The sequence below is a fragment of the Brassica oleracea genome, chromosome C8, assembly GCF_000695525.1.
Source record: "Brassica oleracea var. oleracea cultivar TO1000 chromosome C8, BOL, whole genome shotgun sequence".
In the NCBI taxonomy this organism is placed as follows: domain Eukaryota; kingdom Viridiplantae; phylum Streptophyta; class Magnoliopsida; order Brassicales; family Brassicaceae; genus Brassica; species Brassica oleracea.
This window is the reverse complement of record NC_027755.1, coordinates 28,631,542-28,648,044: the sequence shown is the minus strand read 5'-3', so window position 1 is coordinate 28,648,044 and position 16,503 is coordinate 28,631,542. Positions and strand designations below refer to the sequence as shown.

At 35.9% G+C, this 16,503-nt stretch overlaps 4 protein-coding genes across 5 annotated transcripts; 2 read left to right on the top strand and 2 right to left on the bottom strand.

Moving 5' to 3' along the window:
• Nucleotides 1-768: 768 nt before the first annotated feature.
• On the top strand, nucleotides 769-2,578 carry LOC106311684 (60S ribosomal protein L12-2). 2 transcript variants are annotated; one of them, XM_013748939.1, is made up of 2 exons: nucleotides 769-1,346; nucleotides 2,562-2,578. In XM_013748939.1, the coding sequence occupies exon 1, from the start codon at nucleotides 846-848 to the stop codon at nucleotides 1,344-1,346; it is 501 nt and encodes a 166-aa protein (XP_013604393.1). In that variant the 5' UTR covers nucleotides 769-845; the 3' UTR covers nucleotides 2,562-2,578. The 2 variants fall into 2 exon arrangements, with proteins under 2 accessions (XP_013604393.1, XP_013604392.1); XM_013748938.1 differs by lacking the exon at nucleotides 2,562-2,578 and adding an exon at nucleotides 2,133-2,456.
• Nucleotides 2,579-5,848: 3,270 nt separating this feature from the next.
• LOC106312266 (aquaporin PIP2-1) lies at nucleotides 5,849-7,713 on the top strand. The gene is made up of 4 exons (XM_013749718.1): nucleotides 5,849-6,225; nucleotides 6,747-7,042; nucleotides 7,140-7,280; nucleotides 7,383-7,713. Exons 1-4 carry the CDS (start codon nucleotides 5,919-5,921, stop codon nucleotides 7,500-7,502), a joined length of 864 nt encoding a protein of 287 aa, XP_013605172.1. The 5' UTR covers nucleotides 5,849-5,918; the 3' UTR covers nucleotides 7,503-7,713.
• Nucleotides 7,714-7,824: 111 nt separating this feature from the next.
• LOC106309117 lies at nucleotides 7,825-9,212 on the bottom strand. The gene is given in 4 exon segments (XM_013746186.1): nucleotides 7,825-8,160; nucleotides 8,163-8,611; nucleotides 8,614-8,944; nucleotides 9,207-9,212. Coding segments are annotated over 4 exon segments (930 nt in total). The 3' UTR covers nucleotides 7,825-8,016.
• A 1,983-nt stretch (nucleotides 9,213-11,195) lies between these two features.
• Nucleotides 11,196-15,463, bottom strand: LOC106312720 (WD repeat-containing protein 20). Its single transcript, XM_013750339.1, has 11 exons — nucleotides 15,157-15,463; nucleotides 14,463-14,780; nucleotides 14,270-14,378; nucleotides 14,088-14,181; nucleotides 13,491-13,578; nucleotides 13,315-13,398; nucleotides 13,037-13,133; nucleotides 12,853-12,940; nucleotides 12,664-12,769; nucleotides 12,490-12,582; nucleotides 11,196-12,091 (listed from the first exon to the last, which is right to left on the bottom strand). Exons 1-11 carry the CDS (start codon nucleotides 15,337-15,339, stop codon nucleotides 11,675-11,677), a joined length of 1,677 nt encoding a protein of 558 aa, XP_013605793.1. The 5' UTR covers nucleotides 15,340-15,463; the 3' UTR covers nucleotides 11,196-11,674.
• Between the last annotated feature and the right edge of the window lie 1,040 nt (nucleotides 15,464-16,503).

Sequence of the window (16,503 nt, the reverse complement as noted above, 5' to 3'; positions counted from 1 at the left end):
TTACTGGACTGGACCTAACTGTTTATGGAGGATGATGACAAACTTTTAAACCATAAACATAAACCTATTAAGACTGTCCAACAGAAAACCACAGTCCAGTTTCAATAATTAAGAACACTTCTGATCTATTTATTCATCTTCTAAAATTGAGTGAGTAAAATAGAATTAAGTTTCACTATATTTCTACTCCAAGTTAGAGCAAAATACAGAGTAGTAACCAAAAATAAAATTATTTTATTTTTGTTTTACTCCGAATGAATGGAAAATGGAATGAAGTTAAAGAATTTTTTCCAATACAGAACTTTGAGTGGGAAATAGAATGAATTAGAAATGCCCTACAAGCCAAATGAGTTGAACTTGTAAGCTACAAATAAGAAACTAATTCTTATTTTTTTCCGAAACTTTATATCATCATAAAAAAGTATTTTCTTGCAAATGTTGAAACAACTTTTTTTGACTATCATGCTATCCCTTACCTAGTTCTTATAATAAAAAAAAAAATCTTATTTTATGACAAAATTGTGTTATATTAAGCATGACCATTGCCCAACAATCCTCCAAGGCTCCAAACTACGGTGTCAACCTAAAATTCCCAACATTCATCGAATTTGATCCAAACCCAAGTGATTCTAAAAATGCTATGCATTTATGAATTTCTTAAAACCCCATATATTATTGGGCCGGGTGGGCCGTTATACGAGAAGGACAAACTCGTAATTCAACAAATATAAAAGCCCTAGGTTTCAATCACATTTATTCAGAATCAAAACCCTAAAAATTCCATTTGCCTTTGTGCGCCCCCTCACACTCTCTCATTCCACACCAAAACCTAACAACAAACAACAATGCCGCCGAAGTTGGACCCCAGCCAGATCGTCGACGTCTACGTCCGCGTCACCGGCGGCGAAGTCGGAGCCGCGAGCTCCCTCGCCCCCAAGATCGGACCCCTCGGTCTCGCCCCGAAGAAGATCGGAGAAGACATCGCCAAGGAGACCGCCAAGGAGTGGAAAGGCCTCCGCGTCACCGTCAAGCTAACGGTTCAGAACCGTCAGGCGAAAGTCACGGTGGTTCCGTCCGCCGCGGCGCTCGTCATCAAGGCGTTGAAGGAGCCGGAGAGGGACCGTAAGAAGGTGAAGAACATCAAGCACAACGGGAACATTTCGTTTGACGATGTGGTTGAGATCGCGAGGATCATGAGGCCGAGATCGATTGCCAAGGAGCTGAGTGGGACCGTGAGGGAGATTCTCGGGACGTGTGTGTCTGTTGGGTGTACTGTTGATGGGAAGGACCCCAAGGATCTCCAGCAGGAGATTCAGGAGGGTGAGATTGACATCCCTGAGAACTAAGTAAGGATCAAAGAAAAGATGTTGTCTTTCTTGTTTTATCTTATCGTTAGATGCTTTCTTGTTTTCAATTACAATGACTCGCGTTTTGGATTATTATTATTATTATCTCCGTTGAAATGGTTTATCATTTTGCGATTGAAAGCTTAGCTTTTGCGGAAATGCTTTGTTTGGTTGGTGATGATGTTCTTTGCTATTGTGTTCTTAAAGTTGGGAGCTTTGAACTGTTTAGGTTGTGCTTGTTTTCTTGATAATGGTATCTTGCTTATTGATGGTAGAAAGATGGAAACTTTACTCTCTTTGATTTGATTTCTAGAATGGTTGTTGTTTGGGTTCACTGCATGATTATCATTAACGATTAGTCTCATCCCCTTTGGTCTCTGCTGCATCCGTCTCTGCTGCATACTGATATCTTATCACTCTTCCCTCTTTATTCAAAGTCGAGTTTATGTAACCTTGATTTTGATTATGCTGACACTAAGTGAAGGCTTTTTCATGAAGTTTCCCTCTCATGGACATGATTTTTTGGATGAGTTAACCATTTCCGAATGATCTCAAATACAATTCTAATTGTCTGCCAAGCTTTTTGTTTTGTTTATTAGTTAGAGCTTTTTGTGAAATATCATTTTGCATTCACAAAATCAATATACAGTTGTATGAAACAGTACAACTCCTCGAACCAGATTAGGATTTACTCCTAAAGAATTCTGAGTCGAATCATTAAACTTGAAGACCACCTAAATGATTAACTAGCAAAATGTTGTAACTTAGTTGTTTTCTAATTTTCAGTCTTACAGGAAATCATTGAGCTCGGGAAGTTATTTGTTGCTTGAAGCAGTGTCATGTAACATACTCTTGCTCATTTCTCGTACTGTTGAAAATTCTTCTAAATTGGTTGTTTTCTCTGTAGCTTTTTTTTGGTTAACAAAAAAATAGTTATATACGTAAACGATAGTAAACGATAATATACGTGAGCCGATTGTTTTGTCAATGTAACACACGACCACAAAGTTGTTTATTTTCCATGTAAACAACTTGGTGTCGGAGAGGCTGTTTCCACCAATCTCTTGTATTTGAAGTATATAAATAAAACTCCTTGCAATGCTTTTATTATGTCATGTTTAGATTGAAAAGAAGGAAAATTCAAATAAGAAATAAAGACAAAGTAGGACAAGATGTGACTTTTGTTAGTACGTATCTTAACCAAAAACATTGTAGGTGAGGGAGATCAGAGATCACTGTATCCAAAGAAAGGCACGTTTTTGAACTGGACAGGCCGCAAAATATGACCTTTGAGAACCAATCAACAAATCAAACGTTTGGAAACTATACTCGTTGGCGAAAAGAGTAATTGTAGATTTGTAGTACATAGTTCGAATATATTCTATATACCTCATCTTTAAATCATGCAGTAAAGATCGTAAATCTATTATGTTAATACGAACAGTTAATATGTTAATACGAACAGTTAAACACATTACCATTTTAAAATTTAGCCATACTTCAAATCGTAATTTTAGCTTATATATGAACAAAGAATGTAAAGCTGTGGATTTAAATAGAACCAGAGTATCAAAATTAATCTCTCTCCAGGTTTTTGATTTGGTGGTTTATCAATGACCAATGATGACTTTTTAAAAGGAATTTTTTTACTGATATCTCATAAACACTCGGACACTACAAATCTGCAATATAAATACGAAATATATCATGTAACTAGAAATGGCTATTATTTGTATGCAGAGTAGATTATTAATTTTGAGACAGATAAATCGATACTGTTATACATATAAGCTGTAACTATATTCTGGCATAGCATCATTTGAGTGGGTAAAGGACAAAAATTAAAATTTAAAACATTTTATATACGTCGAGTTATTTATAGAACATTTAGTAAGAAGTCTGGTTTTCTGTGAATAGAAAGTGTAAATATATAAGCTGATAAAAAATAAAAGAATGTGTAGTATAGTAATACATTTACTTGTCCAATATGCTTTTATAATATAATAAGACATATTTCTTTTGAGCCACTCAATTTTTTTTCTCTTGAGTTCAGTCTCTTACTGCTCATATTATAAATTTATATCAACACGACAGAACCAAACTATAGACTTTCACATTTTCATGATTTTAAGCAAACACGGAAAATAATACTAACGTGGAATACTCGTCTAACAATAGCCGACCAACGTAACTATAACGATAAGACGTCGAAACGTGTCAAATTAATAACCATGAAACTACATATTCTATCTTTGTATTTTCATCACTTCTATTCATTTATATATTTATTTATTTTCATTCAGTTTTCGTTTTCAATCTGTTGTCAGCAATTCTCAATTTCGCAAAGACGTTGGAATTATTGATGAAGAGAATGATTGGTGGGTTATCTCAAAACGTGGCAATATGTAAGTGGTTAAACAGACGGCTATGCTGAGTTGGACTTCATCCGAATGGACGGTGATGATAAGTTTGTCGGAGCTAGCAACCGGTCGGTTTCCGGCGTGCCACCACCCCTTCACGTGTTACCTTTTAACAAAATCACATGGTTTTGACATCAGTGGAATCTGGACCCCTCTAGTTTCTTTACACCCTGGTGTTAGTGTGTAATGGATTCGTTGAGGCTTTTGAATATGTGGCTAGTTTATTCTCCATGACACCTTGATAATTGATACTGCATTTGTATCCTATAGTTCAAGGTTTTACCTAATATTCATCAGGTTTAGTTAGTAATAATCCGTTGATTATACCTGATATATTTCAATTATTCATTTTTCGTAATCATAAACAAATCAAGTTGTAATTGTGATGTTGCTGAACTTAAATCTTACCTGACTTTAACATGCATCATAGACATTAAAAACTTAATCATAATTTGTTGCAATTAAACCAAAGAAAGTTCTAGAATTTTATTACATGTTTTACTTTGGCAAGAATGAAATGTTAGATCAATAAAATGTCGATGCAAATTCTATAGTTTTAAAATGCATTGGTGCAGAAAAGTTGCGACTTTTTAAATTGTGAAATAATGGCTTGTTATGGTATTGAAAGACATATCATATACAAAAATAGCACCATATAGTATACTATTGGAGTCGGTCGAAATGAAACTGACATTTGGGTGATGGGGCGGCGAGGCTAAGTTAAAGTAAACATAAACCTCCATTATCCACCAGAAAATATAGAAAAGTTTAAATTTAAATGAATCAAAATTACTAAAATATTTCAAAAGTTGTGGTTCTAATAGCACTCCACCATCACCACTGATTGGCACTATTATAGTATACTGCTATTAAAGGATATGTATCCCACATTGGAAAATCAATGGAACATTAAGTAATATATAAAGGGTTAGAGCCAATTCACTAATTGCCAATTGGTTTTTAAGTTGGAATCCCATAATAAACCTGAATCTAACATGGCATCAGAGCCCAGATCTTAATAAGTTAAACTCCTAATTAATATTAACCCTACCCGACCGGATATATAGGTCGTAATTGACTCGATCGACCGAGTATAACTGTCTTAAAAAGTTTCCGAGATTTCTGGCCGATAAGAGCCATCATCTCGAGGAGGGGTATTAAGGGATATGTATCCCACATTGGAAAATCAATGAGACATTAAGTAATATATAAAGGGTTATGGCCAATCCAGACAATTGATTTTTAAGTTGGAAGCCCGTAATAAACCCGAATCTAACAACTACTATGATAGATAGAACTCTACCTTAAACAAGTATTTACGAGTGGATATAAAGTTCTTGTCTTATGAGATCATAAATAAACCAACTAATCGCATACTATAGTTTATTATTTTCAGTAGATTTGGATCAACATTTTCTTGTCTCGGACTTGGTTCAAAGTATTGTAATTTTCTATAACGTAAAACTTGATTATTTTCGGTTCTCAAGTTCGTTGGATAGTTTAGATAATTGATGATTGGAAAACTGTAGCTAGGGTTCTTTAGTTTACGTATTAGTTATTAATATTATCAAGCAATTATTAATCATAATTTTTATTTCATGACAACTAGCTTATAATTGTTTAGTGAAAGTTAGTAAGCTCATAATTTCATAATCACTCATACATTTCTATAGTCATTTGTTTGTTTAGAGAACATAGAATTTTATTCCATAACAAGACCTTAAGACATACAATAACGTACATAATTTTTATAATTTTTTTTTTTGATAATCCAGTATCCGACCACTTTGCGTGATCGACTAGCCCACCGGGCCGAAGCCCAAGCCATTACAGGATTTTTAAGCGTCCACTTAAGGGCCCCTGGTTACGCGAAGTGGTCTGGAAGGCGAGAGGCAGCCCATGTAAATACCCCTCGTGGCCGGGGCTCGAACTCGGGTGGCGGGCACCTCAGCCGAGGTTCCTTTACCACCAGACTACGAGGCCCGGTTCATAATTTTTATAATTTTATAATATTTTAAATATACATGCAAAATAACTAGAGGAGCTCTCAGTCTCTTACTATAAAACCAGAGCACATGTTCCTCTCACTAACCACACAACAGAGAAGTAATAAAACCCATTTGTGGAAAGACAGAAAACAAAGAAACTAGTTATGGCGAAGGACGTGGAAGCTGTTTCCGGAGAAGGGTTTCAGACAAGAGACTATCAAGATCCACCGCCGGCGCCTCTGTTTGATCCGGAGGAGCTGACCAAGTGGTCTTTTTACAGAGCTGTCATTGCCGAGTTCGTAGCTACTCTCCTCTTCTTATACATCACCGTTTTGACAGTCATCGGTTACAAGATTCAGACCGATAGTACCGCCGGCGGCGTTGACTGCGGTGGAGTTGGGATCCTAGGTATCGCTTGGGCTTTTGGTGGCATGATCTTCATCCTTGTCTACTGCACCGCCGGTATCTCTGGTATGAATCTTCTTGAGTCTTGACTTTAGCTTGGTTTAGAATCATGTGGTTAAGTTTTTCTTTAGAAGAAAAGTTGATAAGTAAAAATGAAATCACTAAATCGATTTTGTCGGTTAACTGGTAACCATTAGTCCATCACAGAGACATTATGAAATGAATTTGAACAAAGCAAATATTAATAAAATAGTAGAAATGAAAAAGAATAGTGTTATTATTTCCTAAATTTAATGTAGAACAATTTTGTTGTATAGTGTTCTATAAAAATAAATTAAAACATTATTTTTAATAAATAATGTATTTTTTAAATGTTTCATTTATTTTTTATTCACCATTCAAAGCCGAATTGTTAGGTTACATGAACAGAAAAAGAGTTGTAGAAACATTTATTAAGGATCATGAAAGTTCAGCTTATCTGAGTTAATACCCTTAACCGGAGCATACCAATCAAGATTGAAACCGGTTAGTTGATTACATAGCGTGTCTTTAACTGTCAACTGATAACATATTGTTTGTTTCCTTAGGTGGTCACATTAACCCGGCAGTGACATTCGGGCTACTCTTGGCACGTAAAGTGTCGTTGGTTAGAGCCATATTGTACATGGTAGCTCAGTGTTTGGGTGCGATATGTGGAGTTGGGTTCGTCAAAGCCTTCCAAAGCTCTTACTACGTTCGTTACGGCGGTGGAGCCAACTCTCTAGCCGACGGCTACAGCACAGGAACAGGCCTCGCCGCAGAGATCATCGGTACTTTCGTTCTTGTCTACACCGTCTTCTCCGCCACTGACCCTAAACGTAGTGCCAGAGACTCCCACGTCCCAGTAAGCCTTTAAAACATAGTTTTGTTTATAAAAAGCAAGTGTTATAAACTGATACGTTAAAATCCTAATACTAATAATTTAAAAATGAAATGAAAAGGTGTTGGCGCCACTTCCCATTGGATTTGCGGTGTTCATGGTGCACTTGGCTACCATTCCCATCACCGGAACTGGAATCAACCCGGCAAGGAGTTTCGGAGCAGCCGTTATCTTCAATGAGAGCAAGCCATGGGATGACCACGTATGACCTCCTTTTCTATTTTACCAGTTATATTAGGATATATATTAATTGTAACCAACTAACTTTGATTTATTTTGATGATGATTAAATAAAATGGAACAGTGGATATTTTGGGTGGGACCATTCGTTGGAGCTGCGATAGCTGCATTCTACCACCAGTTCGTTCTGAGGGCTTCAGGTTCCAAGTCTCTCGGATCTTTCAGAAGTGCTGCCAACGTCTAAACACTCTCTCATTCACCAAGCAGATTCTGAAATAATAAAGATGATATGTACAAATTATCCAAATCAGTTTCAGTTTGTTATCTTATCTGTGTGTTTTCTACTTGCTCTTTAGTGTGTTTTCGTTGAGTGTAATTGTTATTATTTTACGCCAATGTCAAGTTTATCAAGTGATTGGAATTGAAAATCAAAGAGGTTATGGTTTGAGTTTGTTTTTTTCATGTATGGTGATCAAGAATTCATAGGAAGCGCAATTTTCCTAAGTTAAGAGAGTGCTATTTATAGTAAGTAATACTATTATGCGACTTGGTACTGTTATTAGTTGAATAAACAGAGCACTAAAACTAGTAGAAACACACAAACATAGCAACTTCATTGAAAAGAACATACACAAAGGTTCATGGTGGCAACTGCTTATTTAAGGTAGAACCGACAAAGATTTTATCAAACATAGTAAAACAAAATAACTTATCAAACAACATAGTTTTAGTTTTTAAGCTTCATATAGCTTAGCTCTTTAGTCTTCCCACCACTGATGAACAAAGACGCCACTGTTTCTGAGACTCCTTATGATACTGGTGCAGTCTCTGTACCCTTTGCAGTTTAAAAACAGTTCATCAACTGAGCAGATCGTACCGCTATTTATCAACTCAGAGAGAGAGACTTCATCTCGGCGCCGCTTGTGTTCATCTTCAGAACCACAAAATCAGCAAAGCTTGTCGTTTCCTTGAACCATTCTAGAAAATCAAAGCTATCATCTTCCACAAAAGGCTTTTCTTGATCTCCAGTACCAGATTTTGTCGCTGCTGCTAGTCCCGGGTGATAGATGAAGGTTACACCAGGACTTTTGACGTAAGAAGTCAAGACCAATGTGTTGTGATGCACAAAGTAGCTATTAAAAGCTTTCTTCTCGATTGGATAGGAAGGGAAAAACCAGTTCGATCTAGTTGTTAAATGATCCGCTGCTCCAATATCAATATAAACCAGCCTCTTCTTAGAAGAGAGATCAATGAACTCAGGCAAGTAATGAATATCCGAACGCTTCTCCTCGAGAAGAGGCTCTAATAATCCAATGTATGGACGGTTGTTGAGTACGGATGATGAGCAATCCAAAAACGGAAACTATCTTCAACGTTTCTCCTGAAGATGACCAAAACATGTTCACCAAAGGAAGCAACATGAACAACACTAGAGTTCTTCAAAAGTGAAGAAACAGGAGACACTGAGTCAGACCCCTCAAGCATAGCTCCGGTTCCACCGGGTTTAAGTAAACGCTCCTTCTCATAAACAAGTGAAACAGAGACATAAACTATCTCGAGATCGATAGAGAAGACGAATCCAAAGGAAGCGTCTTCATAAGTTATCTCACTTACAAACTTCCTGTGCTTGAAAGCGAGAACCTTTGGTGGATAGCAGCAACCCGTTGCCTGAGAAGAGGAACGGGCCTAGAAACGCGAAGTTCACAGCGCACTCGTCGACATTACAAGGGTGGTTGTTGTTGTTGTGGTGGTGGCGTCTCTGCATCTGATCCATTTTTGTTTTGTTTACCCAACCATTCGAGTTCTTTTTGAGATTTGAACTACATAGTACGGGTACGATGAATTCTCTTTCTCAGTAAAGTCTGGGGAATGTGGAGGAGAGAACACATGTCTAATACAGTATGTGTTTTGATCTAAGTGGCTTGATTTTTTAGTTACTATAGAGCACCTCCATCCCAGAGTTGTTATGGGGTTCTAATAATCAAAGGAAAATCAAAAAACAAAAGAAAATAGAAAAGAGAACAAGAAAAGTTCTAATTTAAAGACATTTGGGAATCTAAACACTTTATGCCACTTGATAACATATAAATAGCTTTTGTATTTAATTCACATTTAAATTTAATTAATTAAGAAAAATTAATTAAAATAACAATATTTTTTAATTAAGAACCTCTTTTTTAAGAACCCAACAGATGAGGCTGCTCTCCATCCTTGTGAAGAAGAGGATTTGCAACTATCTGTTTTGATTTACTATTTTTTTTTTGTTTATATTATTTTCTGTTCACCTTAAATCATGTAACCAGATAGTTTTTACTTTTTATTCTCTATTTTTACTCTATTTTCTATTTGATTTTAGTTTGATTAATGACTTTTCAACCTTTGTGATTTTAATTATTAGATTATAAAAATAAACTTAAAATAAGTTCAGCCAACATTTCTTTAAAATTTAGAAACCAAATATATTTACATATCCAAGCTAATAAATTTACAAATATTAGGTAAATCAAAATTTTAGTAATGATTCATATATTTATTTATTTTCAAAATTTTAAATATTAATAAAAAATTATAATATATATACTATTTAAATTTTGAATATAGGACCATATTTTTAAAAATAGTTAAGCCACTAATATTAGAGACGACACATGATCAAACCAATCTATACAGTTTCACATATACTAATTAGAGTCGTCTGTGCGGATTTGATTTTGTCTTTTTATAAAAATTTAGTGACATTTTTAAATATATATGTTATTTATATATTTTTAGGTTCCTACAAACTTATCCGGTCTGGAAGATTCAACTTGAACTTTGTCCGAAAATTTATTATACTCGAACATAGTTTAATTTTAAATCCAAAAATATCATATCCATAAAAACCAATATGTATCTGAATGTATACTTGAATGTCCATGTCTAACTGATTATGTAAACAAATAAAAATAATTTTTAAGCAGTTTAAATTCTTTGTCACTAATGGAGTAATTTCATTTAAATACGTGAAATTATTATGATTAATACGTAAAATAAACGACAACGAATTATTATGGTAAATACAATCAATGAAGTAATTTAGAAAAATAAAAATGAATGTAAAAGATATAATAAAATACTTAAATGAAAACAATAAATGAACTGGTTAGATTAGTTAAAAAAAATGAAAATATGTAAAAACCTACTTAAAAATATATAAATATTATTTTTACTTCATTTTCATTTTAATAGAATAGATATAATGCAATTTATCCGTAGAAAGTACTCATTAAAGAAGTATGGCTTATGATTTGGAGAGTGAATCCGATCCACCGACGCTTGACAATATCACGATTCTAATTTTCTATCAATTGGAGTATTCATTATACTACAGTAAATAACATTTATTGTTGCTTGCAATAGTTGTTTTTGTTCCAGCTGTGTTGAATCTTGACTTCTTGATTGGTACCTAGACAACAAAAAGTCAAAACCATAAAGATGTATTAATAATAAATTAATTCTCGAGTGTGTCCTTTCAGAATTCTTCTGCTTTTACGGGATTACACAAGGAAGACACATTTTAACCACACATGTGAAGAGAATAAGATTATCAAACACCTTACACATCTGTCTTCATGTATACATAGCTACTGACACTTGGAGAGTTGAGACTAAGATCCAACAAAATATTAGATGATGATGTCTTATGAAAATTATCAAATAAATACTGTCACGTCGTATGAAAAAGTATGATCAAGATAGGAGTGTGATAAGGGGAAAAGACAAAGAAATGAATGTTCCAAAATCGGTAGGTGAGTGGGTTTATCTCTTGTCGGTCGTGTCACGGATCTCTTTTTTGTCTTTCCCACCAGTACCGTTTACTCGGACCGTGACAGAGTCTCGTGTGTTAAGCTATGAGAAGTTTAAATTAAACATATACACAAAAATAATAGAAACAACAAAAGGCCAAGTGACTTTTGGGATATTCACTCGTAAAACAAAAATGCAGGTTATGACATTATTTCAGAGAAACCAAATAATTAAAATAGATAAAGAAGGCATCATCGATCCTTTAGTAGTGTCTGCAGAGACTGAATGAAAATAAAAGAGTGACATTCTTCAGGAGTACCCAAGGTTCCCATTATTGGCTGATGAAGAAAGTCTTCCGGACATAAAACCCTGAAAACCAAAAACACCTTTTCTTCTTCTTATAATTACATCAGAAAATTAAACATCTCTTTCGTCTCACCCATCTTCTTTCCTATGCCCACAACTTTGTCAGCCTCCAATATACAGTCAGATTTTGATCTTCTTATAAATTTAAAAAAAAAAAAACCCAGCAGAAACTTTTATTCACAGGGCTTTTCCTTTACCACTTTTTAGATGGAGAAAACATGACTAAACAATAGCACCTGATTGATCAGACAGCATGATCTCTAATCATTGCTTCAAACTAGAACCGCCGATCTTGCTGCTCAGTGATCCTTTGTTGTCTTTGGGGAAGCTTGAGCTCAAGAGTGCAATCGCAGGATTTGCTTCTGAGCTGTTGGTTTGGGTTTCCGAGGCACTGGGCCTTGTCCAGATCTTTATATGGCCTTCTCGACAAGCTGTTACCACTGATTCTTGTGTGAACATCAGACCCGAGAGGGGCTCAGTGTGAACACGGTGAGCTATGACCGGCGAGAGCTTTGGAACATCACGCTTGCAAGGAGCGGGTTGAAGAGTTCCCATCGGTATGGCGTTGTCCCAGTGAGCAGATTGGCTTCCCGTGCTGTAAGTTGGAGATCCTCCTGGTGGTCGCCTGAGTGGAACCACGATCTCGTCCATTTCAAGGTCCCAGAGAAGTAGCTGTGTGTCCTGGGAATGCAGCAAAGTGTGTGAAAGGCACATTGTAGAAGGCTATGGTTAACTATGGCAAATTAAGCTAGAAACTGAGACTTTCAGGTAACAGGTTTGTGTAAACGATTGCATCATACAACACACAATTAACTTTCTACCAACAAATCAGTATATGTCATCTGGATAATAATGCTACATGGCCAATGAGTAGTCATTGTGAAGACTAAAGAAACGTTACAAAGATCTATATACTAAGATTTCTCCTATGACCCTTTGTTGTCCTTACCCTAGAATCATTCTATGTGTTGACACTGTTCAAACGATAAAGCTGGCCAAAGCAATATAGAGAAGCTAAACACAAATCTCATATATTAAAGCATATTTCAAGTAGTCACTAAAGGAGCATGAAGCAATACCTGACCGACTGATCCAAACCGGTACATGACATGCTCTCCTGACCCATCTGTATTTGGTGACGACCAATACGAATCAAACGCTACTCCACTTACCTGGGAGCAAGCAAATCCAATATGAATCAACTGAAGAATGTGCACTTAAAAAACAATAAAAAAAAAACCAAAAAACCTTACCCACGAGTTATGTCCCTCACCCCACGCCACGACCTTACGATCTTCCATACTCCACACTTGAACCAAGTCATCTTCACCTCCAGTCAATATGTACTTCCCATCCATACTGTCAATATAATCACGTTGTCAATGTACAGTATCATTCTGAGCTAAAAGAAGAAATTTTCTTAAGGATATGTTTCTAGACACCTCCAAGAACAGCACAGCAGAGCACCATAATAACTTTTTCCACCACATACTAGCTTCTGGGTTGAGAAGTCAAAAACGCGAAGATAGCCTGTAAAATGGTAAGAAAGCTTTAATGATTTAGTTAAGAAACACTTGGAGAAGAAAGAAGAAGAGCTACACAATGAATGGAATACATGCGTCTTACCATCTCTTCCAACAGTGGCCAAGTGTGACCCATCGTTTGAGAAAGCAATGCTGTTGATTGAACCTAGACAGATATGCCATCTCGCAACAGGATTACTCTGCATGAACACTCACGGGAATCAACAATGGTACATCCAACTATACTCAATTTCTCATTACAATACACAATTTTGTTAGCAGCAGTAGCAACTGATGATACTATCAGAGGATAGGCATGTACCATCGCTTCCAGCACATATATAAGGAAGGATCTAAGAAGATGGTTGCTAACTCAAGTACCTTGCTATATTTTGCCTTGTCAACCGTAAATTGTGTAGGATCTCTTATAGCAGGAAATGTTGAATCAGTGGCACCATCTTTGTTCTATAAGTTAAATTAAACAGGATCAAGAATTAGACAAGATCAGGCAAATTAAAGTAATACATCAAAAACAGTATTCTGGAATCTGAGCTTGCCTTCTCATACACGTACAAATTGCCATCGGCATGAGCAACGACAAATGCTCCATCACCTCCAGGCACCCAAGCAATACTAGTACAACGGCTGTGACAAAGCAACAAAGTTTATTTTAATCCTAGAGAGGAAATTACTCCAAATTAAAATTAAGTTTCAGAGGTCAAAGGACTTTTGGCCACATTCATGTTTCAACTCAACCAACCAAAACTGTTATCCTCAGAGACTACATCATGTTCTGTAGTAAATTGAGTAATCTACTGTCAAAAGATTCCTTGAGCATACACATCCATAACAAGTCAACAACAAAAAAAATGAACTATCTAAACTTGTTTCATTGTCGCTTTATGTTTCATCTTAACCAACTAAAATCGTTCTTCTCTGAGACTACATCCTGTGTGTAATAATCTGACTAATCTACTGTCACTGAGAATTGCCTAGAGCATAAATCCAGTAGATAAACTGCCCAAGCTTGCCTCATTGACAAAACACTAGCAGAAGTACAAACAAAAACACGCAAACAGATCCTTACAGAAAACAAACATGAGCCAGATGAATAATGACACAATAAAGAGGTGACGACAGGTAAAGACTCTTGCCTGTTATTCACGGAGCCGTCCTTATTATAGTGCAGTGCTCCAACTAGCTTCTTAGAGACGTCCTGTAGTTGTTGTCTCAGCGATACAGTGTACACTGCAATAACACATACACTAACTATAAATCCACGGGACAGCGCATCTAGATGAGAGGTTAAAAAGACCGAGCTCAAAATCCTTCTCACCATCGCCAGAGTTCAGCCCAATAAGTAAATCATGCCCATCCTTAGCATCAGGATCAAAAGCATGGCACATAGGATTCGAATTACTGAAATGGATAGACTTTACTGGATCCTACATTAGAAAGAACATTCTTCATGCCAGAACACTACATTCAAGTCTTGAAAAGAAACACAAACACCAGAAGTAATTAATTACCTTTTCCTGTGAGTTCAAGTCACAAATAAAAACAGCATCACCCACATTGAATACCAGGTAAGTTCCTTTCCCATCAAAGTTCGTATTCGTCATCGAAGTGCTGGCGTTAGAAGCAGCAGCGAAGGAGCCACTAATCCTCGAACTAGCACTCACGTTTTTGCCCCCTCCATTACCTCCAACAAAGCTAAGCGCGCGGTTCCCATTCCCGGTCAGCAACCTCGCTGTCGCTGAACGGAATCCGCTACTCGCACTGTAGCCTGACGAAGTACCAGTTGGTGTCGAAGGAGCAGCTCGTTCCTTAAGCTGAGCTAGAGTTACCTGACAACGCAAAAAACGAAACTCTCATTTGCTATATAATCTAAAGGAAAGCAAAGCTAATGAAACCCATTGATCAAAGTTACATCCTTTAAGCAAAGCTAATGAAACCCATTGATCAAAGTTACATCCTTTAAGCAAAGCTAATGAAACCCATTGATCAAAGTTACGACCTTTAAGCATTGCTAATGAAACCCATTGATAAAAGTTACGACCTTAAGGCATTGCTAATGAAACCCATTGATAAAAGTTACAACCTTTAAGCATTGCAATTCAAAATTTCACTAAATCTCTAAAAAAAAATTCCGATTGAACCAATCAGAAATCAAAAACCCAAAATCAGATTGGATCGAAGTAATCCCTAAACGAATAGACTCACCTGAGTAACGGTTTTGCCATGAGCGTAGTGAAGGAGACCGGAAGAATGAGTCTTCTCGTAGTGGAGCTTGTACTTGCCTTCGGGGGTCTTGAAATAAGTCTTAATCCCAGGCGCCTGAGGATTCGCAGCCGGTGAAGACGATGAAGATGGTCCCGATATCGTTCCGTTAGAAGTGTTCATCATCTTTGCTTTTCCTTCTTGTCTGATCAGAAAAAGTTCGACGACCCGATCCTCCTCTTCTTAGGGTTTCGTTTCTCTCTTTCCTTTCCTTTATCTCCAGGGACGTGCTACTTCTCACAAAACAAAATTTTATGACCACCAACTTTAATTTTTTTTACTTTTGTTCAGCTTGCCTTGTTTTTTTCCAACCATTTGGATCAATCCACTAAACAATTAGTTTAAATAATTTTTTATATATTTATTTGGGCTAATCAATTTTACATCTTATATCACCTGTGATATATATGGGTGGACGCAAAGCGGGTACTTGTTTTTTTACGTATACTTGATACTTGGTTTGCCTTGAACGAGTAATGAATTTTTCGACTTGTACTTGACTTGTCAGAAACGATTACTTGTTATTTCAAATACTTGTCCAAAAATATGTTACTTGCAAATTACTTGTCTTGTTCGATTACTTGCTATTTACAAGTATTTATTAATTACTTGGATATATTTTCAAATTTCTAAAAATTATTTGATAGATAATATTTTACGAGAGAAGGTTATGAAAGTTTGTTTTATTTTCTCGACTTGGAAAAAACAAGAGAGTTATTTTAAATAAAATATTTGCACCTAATATAAAAAAGAAGATAAAATTCGATAAGAAAGTATTGTTTACTTCTTACAACAACAAAATATTTGTTTAGAGCTTTGGTTTTTATTGTTTAGTTATCATTTTTAGTCGTAAAACAAGTAACGAGTAATATCAAGGCGAGTCGTAACTTTTTTTGTGATACTTGTTACTTGCCTTGTACTTGCAAGTAGCAAAACTCAACGACTTGATACTTGACTTGGCAACGACGAGTACTTGAAAAAACGAAGCGAGTACGGGTCAAACATCGGGTATAAGGCAAGTAACAAGTATTTGTGCCCAGCCCTAGTGATATCTAATCTACTAAATTAGAATCATACTTTTATCTAATAATACAAACTTATTAATTTATATTTAAAATGGTCTTAATAAAATTGACATGTATCATATATCCTAACAATAATAATAATAACAATTTAATTACTCTAACCAATCAAACATCACAATAGAAACAAATCTGAAACATGATGATACACTGTTTAATGGTTGCGCTTCGAGCTAATTCGAAACATGATGATACCTTGTTCTCTGCC

Excerpts from the sequence above, each read along its gene's own strand:
- LOC106311684 (XM_013748939.1), top strand. The coding sequence starts at position 846 with ATGCCGCCGAAGTTGGACCCCAGCCAGATCGTCGACGTCTACGTCCGC.
- LOC106312266 (XM_013749718.1), top strand. The coding sequence starts at position 5,919 with ATGGCGAAGGACGTGGAAGCTGTTTCCGGAGAAGGGTTTCAGACAAGA. Across the intron at positions 6,226-6,746 it reads CTGCACCGCCGGTATCTCTG|GTGGTCACATTAACCCGGCA; the intron begins GTATGAATCTTC and ends TTGTTTCCTTAG. Across the intron at positions 7,281-7,382 it reads GCAAGCCATGGGATGACCAC|TGGATATTTTGGGTGGGACC; the intron begins GTATGACCTCCT and ends AAAATGGAACAG.
- LOC106312720 (XM_013750339.1), bottom strand. The coding sequence starts at position 15,339 with ATGATGAACACTTCTAACGGAACGATATCGGGACCATCTTCATCGTCT. Across the intron at positions 14,182-14,269 it reads TGGGCTGAACTCTGGCGATG|TGTACACTGTATCGCTGAGA; the intron begins GTGAGAAGGATT and ends GTGTTATTGCAG. Across the intron at positions 12,770-12,852 it reads CTGCTGTGCTGTTCTTGGAG|TATGGATGGGAAGTACATAT; the intron begins GTGTCTAGAAAC and ends TTATATTGACAG.